The sequence below is a fragment of the Apaloderma vittatum genome, unplaced genomic scaffold (assembly GCF_000703405.1).
Source record: "Apaloderma vittatum isolate BGI_N311 unplaced genomic scaffold, ASM70340v1 scaffold12187, whole genome shotgun sequence".
Taxonomy (NCBI): Eukaryota; Metazoa; Chordata; class Aves; order Trogoniformes; family Trogonidae; genus Apaloderma; species Apaloderma vittatum.
The window spans coordinates 16,362-33,433 of record NW_009724564.1 but is presented as its reverse complement, the minus strand read 5'-3'; the positions used below and the strand labels follow the sequence as shown (position 1 = coordinate 33,433).

The 17,072-nt window shown below is 46.1% G+C and overlaps 1 protein-coding gene across 1 annotated transcript; it reads right to left on the bottom strand.

Moving 5' to 3' along the window:
- Nucleotides 1–4,355: 4,355 nt before the first annotated feature.
- On the bottom strand, nt 4,356–16,579 carry GCNT2 (glucosaminyl (N-acetyl) transferase 2, I-branching enzyme (I blood group)). The gene is made up of 3 exons (XM_009872553.1): nt 15,658–16,579; nt 5,699–5,791; nt 4,356–4,546 (listed from the first exon to the last, which is right to left on the bottom strand). The coding sequence occupies exons 1-3, from the start codon at nt 16,577–16,579 to the stop codon at nt 4,356–4,358; spliced, it is 1,206 nt and encodes a 401-aa protein (XP_009870855.1).
- Nucleotides 16,580–17,072: the final 493 nt, after the last annotated feature.

The following is a 17,072-nucleotide window of genomic DNA, read 5'->3' as shown; positions in this document are numbered from 1 at the left end:
CTTAAGAGTCGTGGAATGATTTGAGTTGGAAGGGACCTCAAAGATCATTTATTTCCAACCCCCCTACCATGGCGGGGACACCTCCCACTAGATCAGGCTGCTCAAGGCTCCATCCAGCCTGGCCTCGAGCACTTCCAGGGATGGAGCATCCACAAGCTCCCTGGGCAACCTGTGGCCGTGCCTCGCCACCCTCAGGGTAAAGAACTTCTTCCTCATATTTAGCCTAAACCTACACTCTAACAGCTTCCACCCATTACTCCTTGTCCTATCACTTCAGGCCCTTGTAAAAAGTCCCTCCCCAGCCTTCTTGCAGGCCCCCTTTAGGTACTGGAAGGCCACTGTAAGGTCTCCCTGGAGCCTTCTCTTTTCCAGGCTGAACAAGCCCCAGTCTCTCGGCCTGTCCTCATAGTTACATTCTTGCCTGCCTTCCTCTTTTTTGGAATGCATCGCTCCTGGGCATGGAGGAGGTGATTCTTCAACATGGACCAGATTTCTTGAGCCCCTCTCCCCTTCAGGGTTTCATCCCATGGCACTCCACTAAGCAGATGCCTGAAGAGGTCAAAGTCGGCTCTCTTGAAATCCAGGGTGTCGAGCTTGCTGACCACTCTCCTTGTTGCCCTGAGGCTCTTGAATACTAACATTTCATGGTTGCACTGCTTTGTTGTGGGTCCATCCCACAGGAGATCTTTCACAAACTGCTCCAGAGTGGATCCTGCCCCATGGGTACAGTCCTTCATGGACCGACTGCTCTGGCATGGGTCCTCCATGGGGTCAAAAGTCCTGCCAGCAAATCTGCTCCAGAGTGGGCTTCTCTCCACAGGCTATAGATTCTGTCAGGGCATGTCCACCTGCTGCAGCATGAGGTCCTCCACAGGCATCTCTTCCACCATGGTCCTCCCTGGGCTGTAGGGGGACAGCCTTTCTCACCATGGTCTTCTCCAGGGATTGCAGGAGAATCTCTGCTGTGATGCCCAAAGCACTTCTCCCCTCCTTCTGCTCTGGCCTGGGTGTTTGCAGGGTTATTCCTGTCATATTTTTTCACTCCTCTGCTGAGGACAATATCTGATGGGGAAGAGGAAATCAGATGGAGCTAGGGTTTTCTTACTGGTACCCAGTGACAGGACAATGGACAAAAGTTAAAATACAGGAAATTTCATCTAAATATAAGTAAAATAATTTTTATTATGAAGGTGCCCAAACACTGGAAAAGATACTCAGGCAAGCTGTGAAGCCTCCATTCATGGAGATACTCAACGCCCAAGACAGCCCAGAGCAAGTCGTCTGTGCTTTGAGAAAATAGAAGTGGACTCTGTGGTCTCCAAAGGTCCCTTCCAACCTCAGCTGCTCCATCATTCTGTGTGACACAAGGCCTCTGAACGTGGTGCAAGTTTCCCAGCTGATCTTCCCAGCCATGCTCTGAGAACTGAGCACTGAGGTTTGTGCTAGCGACAAGGTCTTTTATGCATTTTACAGAAAGCAAAATACCACAAGGCCTGCAAGAAGCAAATTGCCTTCTGACCCCTGGCAGAGTTTGTTCATTAATATATACCCAAAAGTTTACCAAACAGCCAAGTTTCAAGGGCTGCTTGTAGAACAACACAAATGACTTGTCCATGACTCTGCTTTGTTGTTTTTTTTGCCCCTACTGCACTACGGATGGTAGCTGTGCTTGGACCTCCATGTATTTGGAAGGAAAAAAAATCGGAAGAACTGAAGCTCACATGCTGTAGACTATGGTCGGACCTGTTCCTTGGTAAGTCTCTGGTTTTTTTCTTTTTCCTTTTTTGTTTTTCTTTCTTTGCTTTTTTTTTTTTGTCGCTAGACTCAACTTGAGCAGCTGCCTGGCTCCTAGTCTTGGGATCATCTCTGCCATCCCTTCTTCTGGGCTGGCACGAGTATTGCTCTGCCTCTTGGTAGACAAATTGACACTGCTAGGATGTGGACACATCTGGCAGGAATGGGATCAGGAGGGCTGGGAAGCTGCTGGTTTAGGCTGGCTTTTGCAGCACTGCTGCCAGACATTGAGCCATGAGCTAGGCCTAAGATTTGCCCACCCTCCTCTTCAAAAAATCCTGCTTGTGGATCTGCTGTCAGGGAATTTAATTTAGGCCTTTAGACCAGAGCCCTAAGCAGCATTTGTGCAGATGCCCAGTTTGTGATACATTAAAAACCTTGTAGGAGAAAGTTTCACTTAATTTGAGACTTTGCAAGCACCCGCCCTGTCAGCTCATCCGTCCCGCTGCGAGCCCATTCGCGATGCTGTAGAGCCATGTAGCAGAGTTCTCCGTGTCTTGCACGACTACTGACTTGTATAAATAGACCAGTTAAGCAAACCCTGATGATGAGTCCAAGATTTGTCCTAGGCTGAAATGACAGCAAGCAAGGAGTGAAGTAATGGCAATGTCTCTCCCCTACCACTGAGAGAAGATGCAATGCTGGCCCCTCAGAATGTCCTCTTCTCCCTGCCTCACATATAGAGTGACATTTCAGCTCGTTAGAGCAAAGAGGGAAGAGGCTGATTCTGGACCTTTCTTAAGTCGAGCACGTTAAAAATCCCTCTTAAAATTAATTACTCTCTCTTTCTTCAGCTGCCACTGTGGCATCAAGTTAGCAAATCCCTCTTTTTCTCCCCTCCCAAAAAGCTTGGACAGGATTTGCACCAAAGCTTTGCTTCGGAGGTAAATTCTTGGTGCCTTTCTGCAGGGATCTGTGTTGTTAGGTGTTGGCAGCTATACGTGTAGAATAAGCTGATTGAGGCAGATCCTGCCTGTTCAGACCCTTCCCTGGGGGTTACCAGCCCTGCTTCAGGACATCTAAATATGATGTGTTGTCGTTTTTTAACTGCTGCAATTTGCAATCCAGTTTGCTAAAAGACCTGGAAACTAGTAATTGGGTAATAAAGTTGATGGTAAATTGCTGTTGTTCAAGAGGTGCTGTTTGAGCCATCATGGCTTGTTCAGAAAAGAGACAGGAGAGCAGCACACACCCTGCTTGGATTCAGGCATCCTGATTTAGAACTATCCCCATGCTGGGCAGCGCTGCTAACACGCCGTGTATATACAACCATCATAGCTACAGGAAGAAACATTCACAGTTTGGCTTTGGTTTTTAGGATGCGATGACTGATACCTGTAACTTGGTCTGTTTACCTTACCAAAATATTCCCAGGTGCCGATTTTTCCTCTGGGACATCCCTACTCTGTTGAGATTTTGGGTGGTTACAGGGTGAGGGAAAGCTGGGAGGGAAAATCTGCCGGGATGTTTGATGCCCTCCCTCTAGTGGCTGTTAGTGGGAGAGTGAAAACAGTGAACTCCGAGGTCAGTTATGCGTGTTAACCGTTATATGAAGATGAAAGGATGTAAACTTGGGGACAAGGCTTATGCCATATCAAAAATACGACACAGAATTACCGAGTTATTGCCAAAGCTCAGATACTGCTCTTTTGCTCTTGAAAATATTTATCTTGCTACTTCCTTCCAGGCTTTCCATCTCTCCCTCTGTGCCATAGAATCATAGAATGGCCTAGGCTGGAAGGGACCTTAGAGGTCATTTTAATCTGTGTCCTTACACATGACGATCTAAGGACACTACTACCAGTTGTAAAGTGCTTTTTAAAATTTTTTCCAGTTCTGTTAGTTGGCCAAGTAATACAAATACACAAACCCTCATTTTTTCAGACATGGAGAAGGGCTCCTGTGCCTGAAAGCTTCCCTGATTTTTCTAACCACACCCACTGATCTCGTAAAAGATGCTGTTTTCTCTTACAAACCTTGTTGTGACAGATATCTAAAGAACGGATAAGATCTGGGAAGTGCAGCATCTTTATTCCATTTCTGGTACTTTTCTGTCAGTTCTCTGTGGTAAATATCAGTATCTTTGACAAAACAGTATTTCTATGCAACAGCCAGCGGTTGTGTTCTCGCTTGCTCACTATGACTCATTAGCTTTTTGTTTATGAAACATGCACATTTGTCTTTCAGACATTAGAAGTGCCAGGGCTCATGATTCTGTTTATATTTTATAGAAAAAGATAGCAATGACAGTGTAGCAGGACAAAAGTTGGGGCTGGAAAACGGCCCGTTAAAAATGGCAAAAGTGCAAAGCTCCTCCAGATGCAAAAGGAGTTGTTTTGCCCTGGTGTCTGTTTTTGGATTTCTTGTGCTTTGGCCTCCTGGTGTTAAGTGGAAGGTGAGGTTTGCCCGCAGTGTGAGTCAAGCCTGCCTGAGCTGCATCTACAGAACATCCTAAAGAAATCCGTTTCATGAGTTTATGCTTCTGGCACAGGAGAAATTAAGGTTGTTGCTGCTGTTCTCATGACTGTTTTTATTGATATTGTAGCCTCGGGTTTTGTTAGCTAAAAATACCAGTTGGGTTCCACCTGAACTTCACTCTGGGACAAGGTTCTCTGCCGATGTCTCAGCTCCAGGCACTCCACAGTCGGGGGGTATGTTTTAAGCTCAAACTTATTTGCAAACATAGAGGTGGAGTTAAAAAGCCACTTGAGGTCACCTGTTCCATAGACACAAATGCCCCTGACGTAATGGCCTGCCAAAAGAAAAATAAAAAAAGCAACGTCAGAATCAAGGATCCAGATCATTCCTTTTCAGAACTTTTTTCTGCAAAGCCACTATAATCTCCTACACAGCAAACGCTTAAAAGCCTACTGGACATGCAGTAAGAATCAGTATGAACAATGGGATGAAAGGAAGAAAGTCACTTCAGAATAAATAATGCACAAATTAGCGAGATAGCTAGACTAGAAGTGTTATTACTTGAGACTCTTTTTAAGACGAGACTGAAACACAGCAAAGAGGAATCTCCTTCTGTCAGTGAAGAGAAACCGATACTTTTACTCAGATTTTCCACTAGTTAATTCTGGGTGATCCTGATGTAATTTCACCGATTTCAATGTAGTTTTGCCAAGGTGAAAGTGCTGTAATTGAAGGCGACTGAAGTTCTCAGATATTTTTCTCCACAAAACAAACAGATTATGTTATGGATTAAGAATTCCTGAAATAACATTTATATTGCTAGCTTCACTCATCCCACTTGACTATGTCAGAAGTAGTAGCAGTACACAATGTACAAGCCAGTGACTGAAAGATTAAGTGCGCCATACAGAAGATTATGCACTGCTAATGTCATGCCGTAAAGTAACGTGACATAGGAAAACTCAAAGCTCAGCCATCATCATCAGCCCGCAGCCACTTGCTCGTCAGCTGCGGCTGTGGCAGGCACCAGTGCCCCGCTGAGAGCTGGGATGCGTCCAAGTTCACAGAGGGCACCTGCCCCGCACACTGCTGCCGGCTTTAACGTATCTGCAGCCCAGTGTGGGACGTACCCATGGGCTATCCCCATCCACCTGCGAGAAAATTCCCCCCAAGGCCTTCAAGAAAATAGTTGACTAACTCGTGTGAGCCCTGAACACTGCCAAAGATCCTTTCCAAGGCTGATGTATTCCACAGACTTCCTGAAGAACAAGCAACTGGTGCACCTTTCTCACTGTTTTTATGGCTGCTGTCACTCATGTGTGGACTATGAAGGAGATGACTCCTTTTTAATGTCTTCTCTCCGATGAAGTGCTGTCTAAAGACTGTCTCACATTATGATTAGAGGCTGTAGGAGAACAGGAACAGCAGTCAAGTGTTTTTCACCATAAGAACAGAAAGAAGAAATTGAGAAAAGTGGACACACTACCATGACAACCTCCATGCTTCTCTTCCATGTCAATCCACTTTACCGCTTTCAGGTCACCTTCCCATGATGCATTGGGCATGGAGCCTGGGACACCTGCAATTAAATAACAGAAAATCAGATAATTAGTTCTTTTAACTGCTACGTGTTCAGGTTTACGTCCATCCCCTGGGACCTTTCTCTACAGAACTGGAATGAAATACTTAACAATGTGCATCAGCAGATGCCCGGCTGCTAATCTTGTCAAGTTTCTTCACTGATAGCTGCTTTTCTGTCATAAACAAGACGTCAGCCCAAGAGACCCAAACATTTCACTTGAGAAATAAAATCCCTCTTTTGCAACAGCCTCAGTATAATACTGCATACGTGTACAATCACTCCTGTCACCTTCCCGACCCACATGGCCCTCCAAATGCTATTTGAACACTGGGCTGTCAACACATAGTACCCTCGTGTAGATTTAGTGGTAAATACTGTCTCCTCTTTTTTTTGTTGTTTTTTTTTTTTAAAGAAAAGAGAGTAACAGAACAAATTCAAGCCTGATATAAGTGGATAGAGTTGTTGAAACTCAATTATAGCCTATAACGTCTAGGCAGATCATAGGATGTATCTAGGAGATACACTGGTAAGAGGATCTCTCCTTTTTGATAAATGATTAAGTCCTGCTATAACCTGGCAAACACATATTTTAAATAATTAAGGGGGAAATGCTGAACATGCAGTGTTTGGTATTTGCTGAAGAGTAAACAGGCATCGTGTATGCAATGTGGGGGCAACTGCTGTGAGTCAAGGGAACTTAGTGTCTCCAAACACAAGGCAGTAACTGTAACAGGCCATCACCATGGGATGAAGCCTTTGCCTTTGAAAGCAAGAGCTGATGAAGTAGGTACAGTGAGGGAAACCTCTGTGCCTGATCTCTACTGTGGTATCAGTTTTTAATAGCAGGACTAGTTGTTTGCTGGGTACCCAGCCCCTTGAACTGGAAGACAGGTATGGGGGATAGACTGAGAACTCCGTAATTCCAGAGGAAGTGCTCAGAGCCATGCTGCACCACCTGGGTGTACACAAGTCTATGGGGCCAGATGAGTTACACCCAAGAGTGCTGAAGGAGTTGACGGATGTGCTCACCAAGCCACTCTTCATAATTTACTGGATGTCCTGGCTAACCGGGGAGGTCCCAAAGGACTGGAGATTAGGAAATGTGACAGCCATCTACAGGAAGGGCTGGAAGGAGGATCTGGGGAACTGTAAGCCTGTCAGTCTGACCTAGGTGCTGGGGAAGGTCATGAAACAAATTATCTTGAGTGCCATTACACGCCATTCACAGGACAACCAGGAGATCAGGCCCAGTCAGCACGGGTTCATGAAAGGCATGTCCTGCTTTACAAACCTGATCTCCTTCTATGACAAAGTTCTGCTTGGTGGATGACAGAAAGGCTGTGAGTGTTGTTTACCTGGACTCCAGTAAAGCCTTTGATACTTTTCCTCATAGAATTCTCATTAAAAAACTGGCTGCCCAAGGTGTGGATGGGCAGACACTCTGCTGAATCAAGCACAGGCTAGATGGCCGGGCCCAGAGAGTGGTGGTGAATGGAGTTAAATCCAATTGGTGGCCAGTCACAAGTGGTGTTCCCCAGGGCTCAATTTTGGGGCTAGTCTTGTTTAATATCTTCTTCTTTTTTTTAATATCTTTATATTTAGTATCTGGAGGAGAAGACTGAGAGCATCCTCAGTAAGTTGGCAGGCAATGGGAGTGTTGGTCTGCTTGCAGGAAGGAAGGCTCTGCAATGTGGCCTTGACAGGCTGGATCGATGGGCTGACACCAGCTGTATGAGCTTCAACAAGACCAAGTGCTGGGTCCTGCATCTGAGCCACAACAACCCCATGTAACACTACAGGCTTGGGGAAGAGTGGCTGTAGAGCTGCCTGGCAGAAAAGAATCTGGGGCTGTTGGTCAAGAGGAGGCTGAACGTGAGCCAGCAGTGTGCCCAGGTGGCCAAGAAATCCAACAGCGTCCTGGCCTGGATCAGGAATAGTGTGGCCAGCAAGAGTAGAGAGGGTGTTGTTCTGCTGTACTCGGCACTGGTGAGGCTGCAGCTTGAGTCCTGTGTTCAGTTTTGGGTGCCAGAGTATAAGACTTTGAGGCGCTGGAGCAGATCCAGAATAGGGCAACGAAGCTGGGTCTTGAGAACAAGTCTTATGAGGAGCGGCTGAGGGACTTGGGGTTGTTTAGTCCGAAGAAAAGGAGGCTGAGGGGAGACCTTGTCACTCTCTACAGCTACCTGGAAGGAGGTTGTAAAGAGGTGGGTGTGGGTCTCTCCTCACAAGTTACAACTAATAGCACAGGAGGAAACAACATCAAGTTACACAAGGGAAGGTTTAGGTTAGACTTTAGGAAAAACTTCTGCACTGAAAGAGTTATCAAAGGCTGAAACAGGCTGCCCAGGGAAGTGGTGGAATCGCCATCCTTGGATGAATTTTAAAGCTGTCTGGATATGGTGCTCAGGGACATGGTTTAGAAGTGGGCCTGGTAGAGTTAGCACTTCCTAAAACTGTCCTCAGAATACAGAAAAAAAAAAAAAGAAAGAAAGAAAAGGTATAAAATAATAAAATCTTTCTATGAATTCAACGCTTTTAGCCAATTTTGTCTTTCCTATTGGCTCAATCAGTTGCTGGAGAGCAAAATGATACAGACTGTGTAACCACTACCTCTGTATCTTGGTCTATTATCAGATAAAATAACATGCCAAAAAGTATGGGCTTTTTCTGGATAAAACTCAGAAAATGTTACTTTTCCACAGAAAGCTTTAAGCTGCTAAAGATGACACTTTATAAAAGAGGCAGTGATAGCAGGGGATAAACACTTTAAATAGCCTGGGAATTGCGTTACCATCCCAAATGAAAAACTCGTTCATGACAGATGGCAGTAAATGTGGTGTGCAGAAAGACTTGGAAAATGCTGACACGGTGGGAAAGCAGAAAGATGACTGACAAAACAGGAACAACCCCAGGACATCCGCAAAAAGACTGAGAGGCACTGCCTTCCAGGAATACAAAACTACTGACTTCACATTATTCACGGTCTCCCAAATTGAGTAGACTAGGCATTTTTGTGAGTTAATTAAGGAGTAGGGGAAAGCGTAGCTCAGCATTGAGGGGGGCAGGTGAATGGATTTACCACATTTTCCGTTAAATATTTGTTTGTGTGACTGATTTCAGATTCTGGGATCCTAAGGGGTGGTAGTTCTGGGGTCCTTCTGGGGTCGTAAGTTTGCAGATGACACCAAGTTGAGGGGGAGTGTCAATCTGCTGGAGGGGAGGAAAGCACTGCAGAGGGACTGGGACAGGCTGGGTCGATGGGCTGAGGCCAACGGGATGAAATTCAACAAGACCAAGTGCAGGGTCCTACACTTTGGGCTTCCCCAGAGGAAGAAGGAGCGGTGGAGACAGCATTGGATGAACGGACCAGAGCCCCCATTCCCTGTCCCCCTGTGCTGCTCAGGGGGAGGAGGTGGATAAATTGGGATTGATGTTAAGCCCGGGAAGAAGAGAGGGGTAGGGGGAAAGTGGCCTGGGGTTTTTTTAAGATCTGTTTTTATTTCTTATTACTCTTCTCTGATTTGTTTTTTAATAAATTTCACTAATTTCCCAAAAATCAAATCTGTTTTGCCCGGAATGGTAGATGCAAGTGATCTCCCTGTCTTTATCTCAAACCATGGGCCCTCCATTATATTTTCTCCACCCGTCTAGGAGACAAGGAGGGGGGTGATAGAGCGGCGTAGGGGGTGATAGAGCGGCGTAGAGGGTGATAGAGCAGATAGAGTGGTGATAGAGTGACAACCATGTGGACACCTGGCCACCGGCCGGGGTCAAACCACAGCAAAGGGGTTGGTGCTGAGGACACGGGGACTCAGGCCCTACAGGCCAGCCCTGTCTTCTGGTGGTGGCCACTGTGCTGGCACCTTGCCAGCTGCATGAGAAGCCCCGCTCATGGACACAGGGCTTCACTCCCATGTTCATCCGATCTATTTTCATAGAATCGTAGAACGGTTTGGGCTGGAAGGGACCTTTAAAGGTCATCTGGTCCAACTTCCCTGCAGTGAGCAGGGACATCAGGTAGATCAATTGCTCAGGGTGCAGTCCAATCTGGCCTTGAATGTTTCCAGGGATGAGGCTTCTACCACTTCTCTGGGCAATTTTAATCCCTTCCAGGTTCTCCAGTGGTAAATTAGGTTTGGTTTGGGGTTTTGTGTTGTTTTTGTTTTTTTAATTCTTATCATCTTACAGAACTGCAATATGAAGAAATGGGAGAGTTAAATTGTCAGGGTTAGGAGGATGGAGAGCAGCTGATGAGAATATGCGGGTAGGATGGAAATAGTCGCCTCTTGATCAAATACAGAAACAAGAATTTGTTTCACCAGGCTTATAAACCAGCATGCAAGAATGTCTTGCTCTGAAATCCTGGTTTGTCTGTTTTCTTGTTTGTCCTGTGAGACAAGTTCTCCTCCCTGTCAATGGGAGGGATGTGGCTGGTGAAGATGTGGGGAAGGCCTCAGAAGAAGAGGTTTTCTTTCAAGATGAGATTGAAACAATGGAGAAAAAGCCCCACTACCCCTCCTTTAAAATGTACAAAGGCTTAATTTTGTATTTTGACATCATAAATTTTCATTTCAGTGGGGTATGTGAATGCAAAAATGCGTGGAGGGGTGAGAGGTTAACTAAAGTAAACTCGGGATTGTCAAGCTTTAAAGCAGACCTCAGAACCTCTGAGGTCTTCCTCTGCCAACTTCCACCCTGGCTGCCCAGGGAGGTGCTGGCAGCAGGATTTGACTCTCGATACACACAGCGCAGCCTTAGGTGTGGTCAGATGAATTTGTTCATAGATGAAAGGAGGGGAGAGGTTTGAGTGGCCTGACTGGAGTTCACCCCTAACAAAAACAAGGGCTGTGGGCAACTCAGCACCTGGGAACATCAGAAAAAGTCTCTGTTACTGCAGCTGGGCTGAAGCTTAGCTGGTTACATGCAGGAGTCGTGATAGACATTACCTGATGCCAGAATTTAGAAAGAAAAGAAATGATTCCTTAAATTACTGTCATCTGATTCTGCTCTTCAATGAGTTGTGCTGTTCAAAGCCTGTGAGACCAATGTCTGATAGTTGTAAAGATAAAGGATAGTCAAGCAAAGGAACACAAGTCCATTTATTAACTGTGGCTTTTCAGAAAGGCTTCTTGAAGACATACCCTTCCTTATCCTATCATCACTAAGTAGTGTTTTAGTGAGAAGCAAACACCTGGTTGTGAAGCAAAGCATTGCTCCTGTTGAAAGCAGTACCTAAATTCCAATGACTGTGGACTGCACAGAGACCAGACTCTGTTTTAAGTTGTATCTTCTCAAATGAACTGTAATGTCTGCATGGCAGAGAGAGGACAAGAGTAATTTTCCAGGAAATCCCGCCATGAAGAAAGTGTTTTTATGACTGCGTTGCAACACCTTCCCTTAAGCAGGTTTTTCAAAAGAGATGGATTTTGATGGTGAGATTACAACAGCTTTGAAGGCTTGAGACTCCATAACAGTCACAGGAAAATCCCTATTTTTTTAATGCATTACTCCTATAAGAAGTTCTTGCTCAATCAGGAAGTCTCATTAAAATAATGGAGAATGTGAACAAGAGAACAAGGATTAGTTATATGAGTAACGCTGCAGACAGAAGTACCAAATACTTTTTTTTGTTGTTCCTAGAATGTGAATTAATCAACTAGCGTCACTGTCTGGAATCATATTTAAAAGCTTCTGTGTCTCTGTCTGTCTTCTGAAGGGTGGGCACTAAGCTAAGGAAAAGGAACAATTTTAACAGGCAGAACAGAACAGCAATGGTGCATATTAGTATGATGTGTGCATTGTGGAGAAGGTTGTTCCAAAAGCCTGTCTACAAATAACAGGGGAATGGAGAGTTACCAAAGTGGTTTTGAATTATTAAGTTGCCGTAGTGAGAAACTCAGTGCAAGCCAAATCATCTGGAAAAAACGCAGATCTGTTTGTACAAGCAAACAGCTGTACAAAAGCTTAAAAATAAAGATTTGGCTAAGACGACTGATTAATGTGCTAACCATGCTACTCAGGATTTCCCGCTATTACTGTTGTGTCTCACACATTCATCCAAGGGAAGTGAATGAAATGTTCCTTGAGGGCCACCAGCTCTCATGTGGGTGTAAAGCTACTGCTTCAGATAAACTGCAGTGAGATTTTAACAAGGACAACTCCCATCTCTCTTGAGAGCGTACTAGCTTGGACTCACAGCATTACCCACCACACACCTGCCGTTACCTGAAACATACTCTCTGCCAACTGTCTGTCTTGTTTTTCTGTCTGCCACTCAGCGCCCAACCAAGGAGTTGCCATCAGGATGGTGCAGATATACTATCAACATTTGGGAGTAATTTAACACTCCACTCACAAACAAAACTCTCCATTATTTCCATGCCTTCCTGATCATTGACAAAATGAATGAATACCTGCGCATCCTCCATCCTGCTTTGGAGAGAGCTGAGGTGAGTCTGCTTCTTTACACTTCACAGAATCACAGAATGTGACAGACAAAATATGCCGCTGTGTCAAAAACACTTGAAGTTGTGGTTGGCACAGAGCTGGAGGAATCCTTGGATGAGTAAGCCCGAGCTAGAACGCAATTTTTGTATCAGATTAGCAGCAATGGGAGAAAAAACCTCGCTCAAAGATAGCGGGTTGAGGTTGCTGATGTGCCCAGATCCCTGTGCTGGATTGGAAGCGCTGGAAGCCCTGTGGTTCTCCTGATGTGCCCACTCAGATCAGGGAGTGGTCTGGATTTGCGGGCTTGCGCAGACCCTGTGGGTTAACCCCTCCAGGAATCAACTACCTCATATCCACGCTGATGCAAAAAATTGTCAAGTTTTGCAGCTGTCAGCAATGTGTTCCTGATGTCCCTTTTAGACTGGCACAAGAGCAAAATGACGTGGTGCTTCCTTCCCACCTCCTCTCTGCGGGCTTCTTACAGAAACCAGGAATGAAAGCGGTTCTGCCCAGGCAAACCTCCAGCTTCCCTTACACCAAGTGACTGCCAAGCACCACTCATGGTCTCCCTGGAGGGATGTGCATGACCAAGGCACGTCTCAGAGGTGGGACCAGGCTGTCTGTGGGTGACTGGGTGAATTTTGTGCCAGCCAGAGCAAGAGCAGGGAGGAGAGGTGTGTTACTGTGGCCAATAACCTCCTTGCACTGCATGTAAGAGCAAACCACCCCGATGCAGTTGCTTATGCTCTCTGCAGCGACAGAAAACAAAAGCGTGGCACCATTGCTACATCATCAGAATTTGGGGGGAGAGAAAGCAATGTTTTTAGAGTATTTTCATGGAAGCTTAGAAAGGCTGCTCTAGCATCATAGGATGCATTTGCAACCTTGCTTGGTTGCCAGAACACAACTGGGCACTCATCCGGGGCAGAGAATAAGTGGGTGATTTCTATAAAAGCCAGTTGTTACATGCAAGCTTTCTCTTGCACTTCATAGCCTGAGGGGATTGCTAAGGATTTAAAAGGTCTTACATTGAGGCTGGCAACACTCATTGCATCTCTGCAAAACTGAGACCAATGCCCCAAACAAATTATTCCCCTCATATGTTCCCACACTTTCCTGCCATATGTGCATCTGAGTTGGAGACATGGGTACTGGGATGAGGTTATTGATGCTGGACTTGGGGTGAGGTGGAAAAAGCAATGTGTCTGGGTGTGAATGCTCTCATGCAGGGGTTTTCTTTTGTGATGTCCAGGAATAAGGATCCTGTATGAGTGCCATAATTTGCAATCTTTTGCACTTACCACCTGGGCAGGAAAGCAAGAGGAAAGGTGAAGGCTGAAAAAACAGGTGAAGTTCAGCATCGGGGAAATGGCAAGAGAAGGAGAGCAAGGGAAGAATATCGAGGCACCACAGCTGTACTTAGTGTGCCACAGGAAAGGAACAGCTGGATGGAAAGCAATTCAGAAGCACACTTCTCCCACTTAAAACGTTAATTGCATAACCACGATCAGCAAAGCAAATGTATCTGTGCAAAGCCTGCATCCAGAGCGCTGTGCTCGCTCTGTGCAGCAACGTGGGGCCTTTCGGATGGTGGCAGCGATTCCTCAACTGCTCCTGTCGAAACAGATTCCTGAATTTCTTGCTGCTCTTGTTCATGGCTCTGTTGTGCTGAAACAATTTCTATGTAGTCACACGGTGAACCCTGGGGGAACAGCACCCTGCTATGAATAATCCTGCCCCAAAAGCTTGTATCCCAAGTCGTGCATACGCTGTGATCGTATTGCCTGAAAGTAGGGACAGGACTTTGGAACAGGGTTTAGTAAAGTTACCCTGAAGGACTCAGTAGCACGGGCTGTGGATGCACACCTCTCCCACGGCAACCAGAGCCAACTTTCTGCTCTCTGAGCAGAGGGGCGAAAGGTGTCCCAGTGGTTATGCTGGTGCCTGGGGATGTGGCCAACGACCTGCTCTGTGGTGGTGTGTGCTTTTTGTGAGACCCAGGGGAAATTATTCGAGACCAGTCACTTCAGGACTACACACTTTGCAAATACTTTCCCTTAATTTCTCCATGCTTCTCTTCCTTATCTGAAAAGTGACTTTCTAGAATTTTCTGTTACATAGGAGTCATGTGGGAGATAAGTGGTCTGAGATAAATACAGAAGATAAATTAAAACTGTTATTTGAAAACCAGCCAAATGGGAATTGAAAGGTATTAGCCTTTAGGGGGCTGAAAAAAAATCTTGGTCTTTGTTGCATGACTCTGTGTAATAAGCATGCTGTCTTAAAATTTAGAGACCAGTTAGTCCTTTTTTATCTTTAACTGAACTGAGATTAGCATGGCTGTCTGAAACTACAAATACCTGTTTGCTTTAGTTCTTTGATGATATGCTGTCCATCCACATGCTGGTCCTTGAATGATCTCTCTGCTTGCCTGGAGGCCTCCAACTATTTGTTTTAACAGCTTGAGCACTGCCTGATACCACTATCTCCCTCTGATAAGCTAAAAAAAAAGTAGCTTGGTCAAACTTAGACAAGAGGATTTTTGTTAGAGCTGAGAACTGATTCCCAGGCTAACACTCCACGCACTGAGAGGGATGACTTCTCACCCCAGAGTTGCTCAGAGCTGTGGATCTATTTTGGATACATTCAGGTGACTGACTGACACCTTGTGCTATGCTTGCAAGTTTGGATTCAAAATCCTGGATAGCAGCAGGTCCTGAGTACATCTGCCAGAGCTGTACGGGCACTTTTGCCCAGGCAGGGACGGCAAGGAAAACATGGAAGAGGAAGGAAAAGTACTTGCTCTGGGAATGTTACATCTTTCTGTGTCAAACAGAACAAGTGCAAAAAATGATCCAATGTGCAATGCTGGAAAGCAAATGATGATGATCATTAGAATAAACAATTAAATACACTGCCTGTGTAAGCTACACACTGCAGTGCAACAAATGGCAACCACCTAAAACTTTCTGACTGTGGAGAGCATAACTGCTCCCAGATTTGCTGCTTCTGAGGCAATGGAGTACAAGAAGATCACAGCAACCAGCTTCGTGGAAAAATCAGCTAGCTGTAAGTACTATATGCTGATGATTATACTGTAAATACCTCGATCAGTAATCCCTTCTGCATCGTGTGCATGGCAGTTGTAAAATATAGTTATGAGAAGAGCAAGCACTATTCAAATACAGAGTTATGTGAAAATCTGAAGGCAGAAAGGCAGACTGGCCTTGCAAAATTAACCCACAGTTGTTGCTGTTCCCTGTTTTAATTTCCCACAGGTAAGCAGTAGGGAGGGCGTGGAAAGCAAGAAGAAGACAGAAGCAATTTGTCATGGCTTCCATTCCTCATATCCCTACTGTGAAGCTCTAGGGAGTCAGGAGTGTATCTACAGAAAGCAAAAGTGAAGGTGTACTCACCTGGGATCCTGTTGAGTGTCACCCAGAAGTGCTCGTCGGGGCTGTAGGTGTCCTCAGACCAGGCCAGCAGATCGGTGGCGCGCTGGTCCTGCAGCACGAACTCCACAAAGGGCCGGGTGACGGCTACGTACGCGGAGCCAAAGTAGAGGGTCAGGTTGTGGGGCGGGGGGGCCTTGGGCATGAACGTCCCCAGCATGAAAGAAAACAAAGAGTATAATTGCTCCCTGTGCACGTACTTGGTGCGTGCAGTGACGTGGGGCGGCGGCAGCACCCCGGGGGTGATGTTCTTCCCACCGAGGCTCTTCAGCAGCCGCACGATCTCCCGGTTGGTCTTCAAGGGGAAGTCCTGGCCGCAGGTGTTGAGCAGGTAGCGCCAGGGCACAGCCGAGGCCAGCAAGTCCCTCATGCAGTGGAGGTCAGCCCGCAGGCGGGAGGCCCCACCATAGACCACCCGCTCCGCCCGCAAGGCGAGGAAGGCGTTGGGGAAGCAGCCCAGCAGTCGCCGAACCGCTCGATGGAAGGAGGCCGGCGCCTTGGCATCCACGTGGACGCAGTAGATGTTTTGGGGCATGTACACTGCCCTGAAGAGCCGCTCGAAGGTCTCGAACTCCTTGTGCAGGGTCATCACGTAGGCAATGGGGAAGGCAGCCTCCTCGGCCGAGAGGGCACGGGTGATGTAGCGGTTCTGCGTGATGTACTCTGTGCAACTGGATTCTCCGAATGACGTTTTTAAAGTGTTTTCCTTCAGAAAGGGTGCCTTATCTTCAACAAGTGCTTTACAGGCTTCTGCTAAAGTTGAACTCACCGAGAAGTTCAGCCTCCTGACAGACTTTTGTGCATGCAGATTAACACCATAGAAAGCAAATGGAAGCAAAACACTGAGAATCAGGACAGCAAAGAAGCAGTATCTGAGTGTAGTCATTGCTGCTCAAAAAAAGTCTCAGTTGAAATACTGCAAAGAGGTCAGTTCAGACACCACAAACAGCTTGTTTTGCTGGCTGTGCTTGCTGTTCACTGGAGAACGCATGCGTCTGTCTGATGCATAGTATGCAGCTGCTGTCCTTACTTTCAATATTAACAGTTTCAATGTCATCGCTGATGAGGAAGCAGCATAAATAGCGAACAACTTGCAGATGGAAGCTCCTCCACAGCACCCTGAATATTAAACAGACGTGTTGCATAATTACTGGCTTGACAATGAACAGCCAGCGCTACAGATTTCACAGTGTCCCTGAATTCAGTTTATGGGTATGTTTTTAACTGCTCCCTCCCCACTCTACCTGTATGTATCATATAGAGGTATGCACTCTGTGACAGAAAAACCTTGTATTTACTTCTGGTATAATTCTATTTTTTCACTTACAGGAACTTTTTTTGGAACCACTCTATCGGTCATCACTGCTTCAGAACTTTGA

What these genes read in the sequence shown, in the direction of transcription:
- GCNT2 (XM_009872553.1), bottom strand. Translation starts at nt 16,579, where the DNA reads ATGACTACACTCAGATACTGCTTCTTTGCTGTCCTGATTCTCAGTGTT. An exon ending in GACACTCAACAGGATCCCAG is followed by an intron (nt 5,792 to 15,657) that starts GTGAGTACACCT and finishes ATTTAATTGCAG; the next exon opens with GTGTCCCAGGCTCCATGCCC. An exon ending in GAAGCATGGAGGTTGTCATG is followed by an intron (nt 4,547 to 5,698) that starts GTAGTGTGTCCA and finishes TTCTTTTGGCAG; the next exon opens with GCCATTACGTCAGGGGCATT.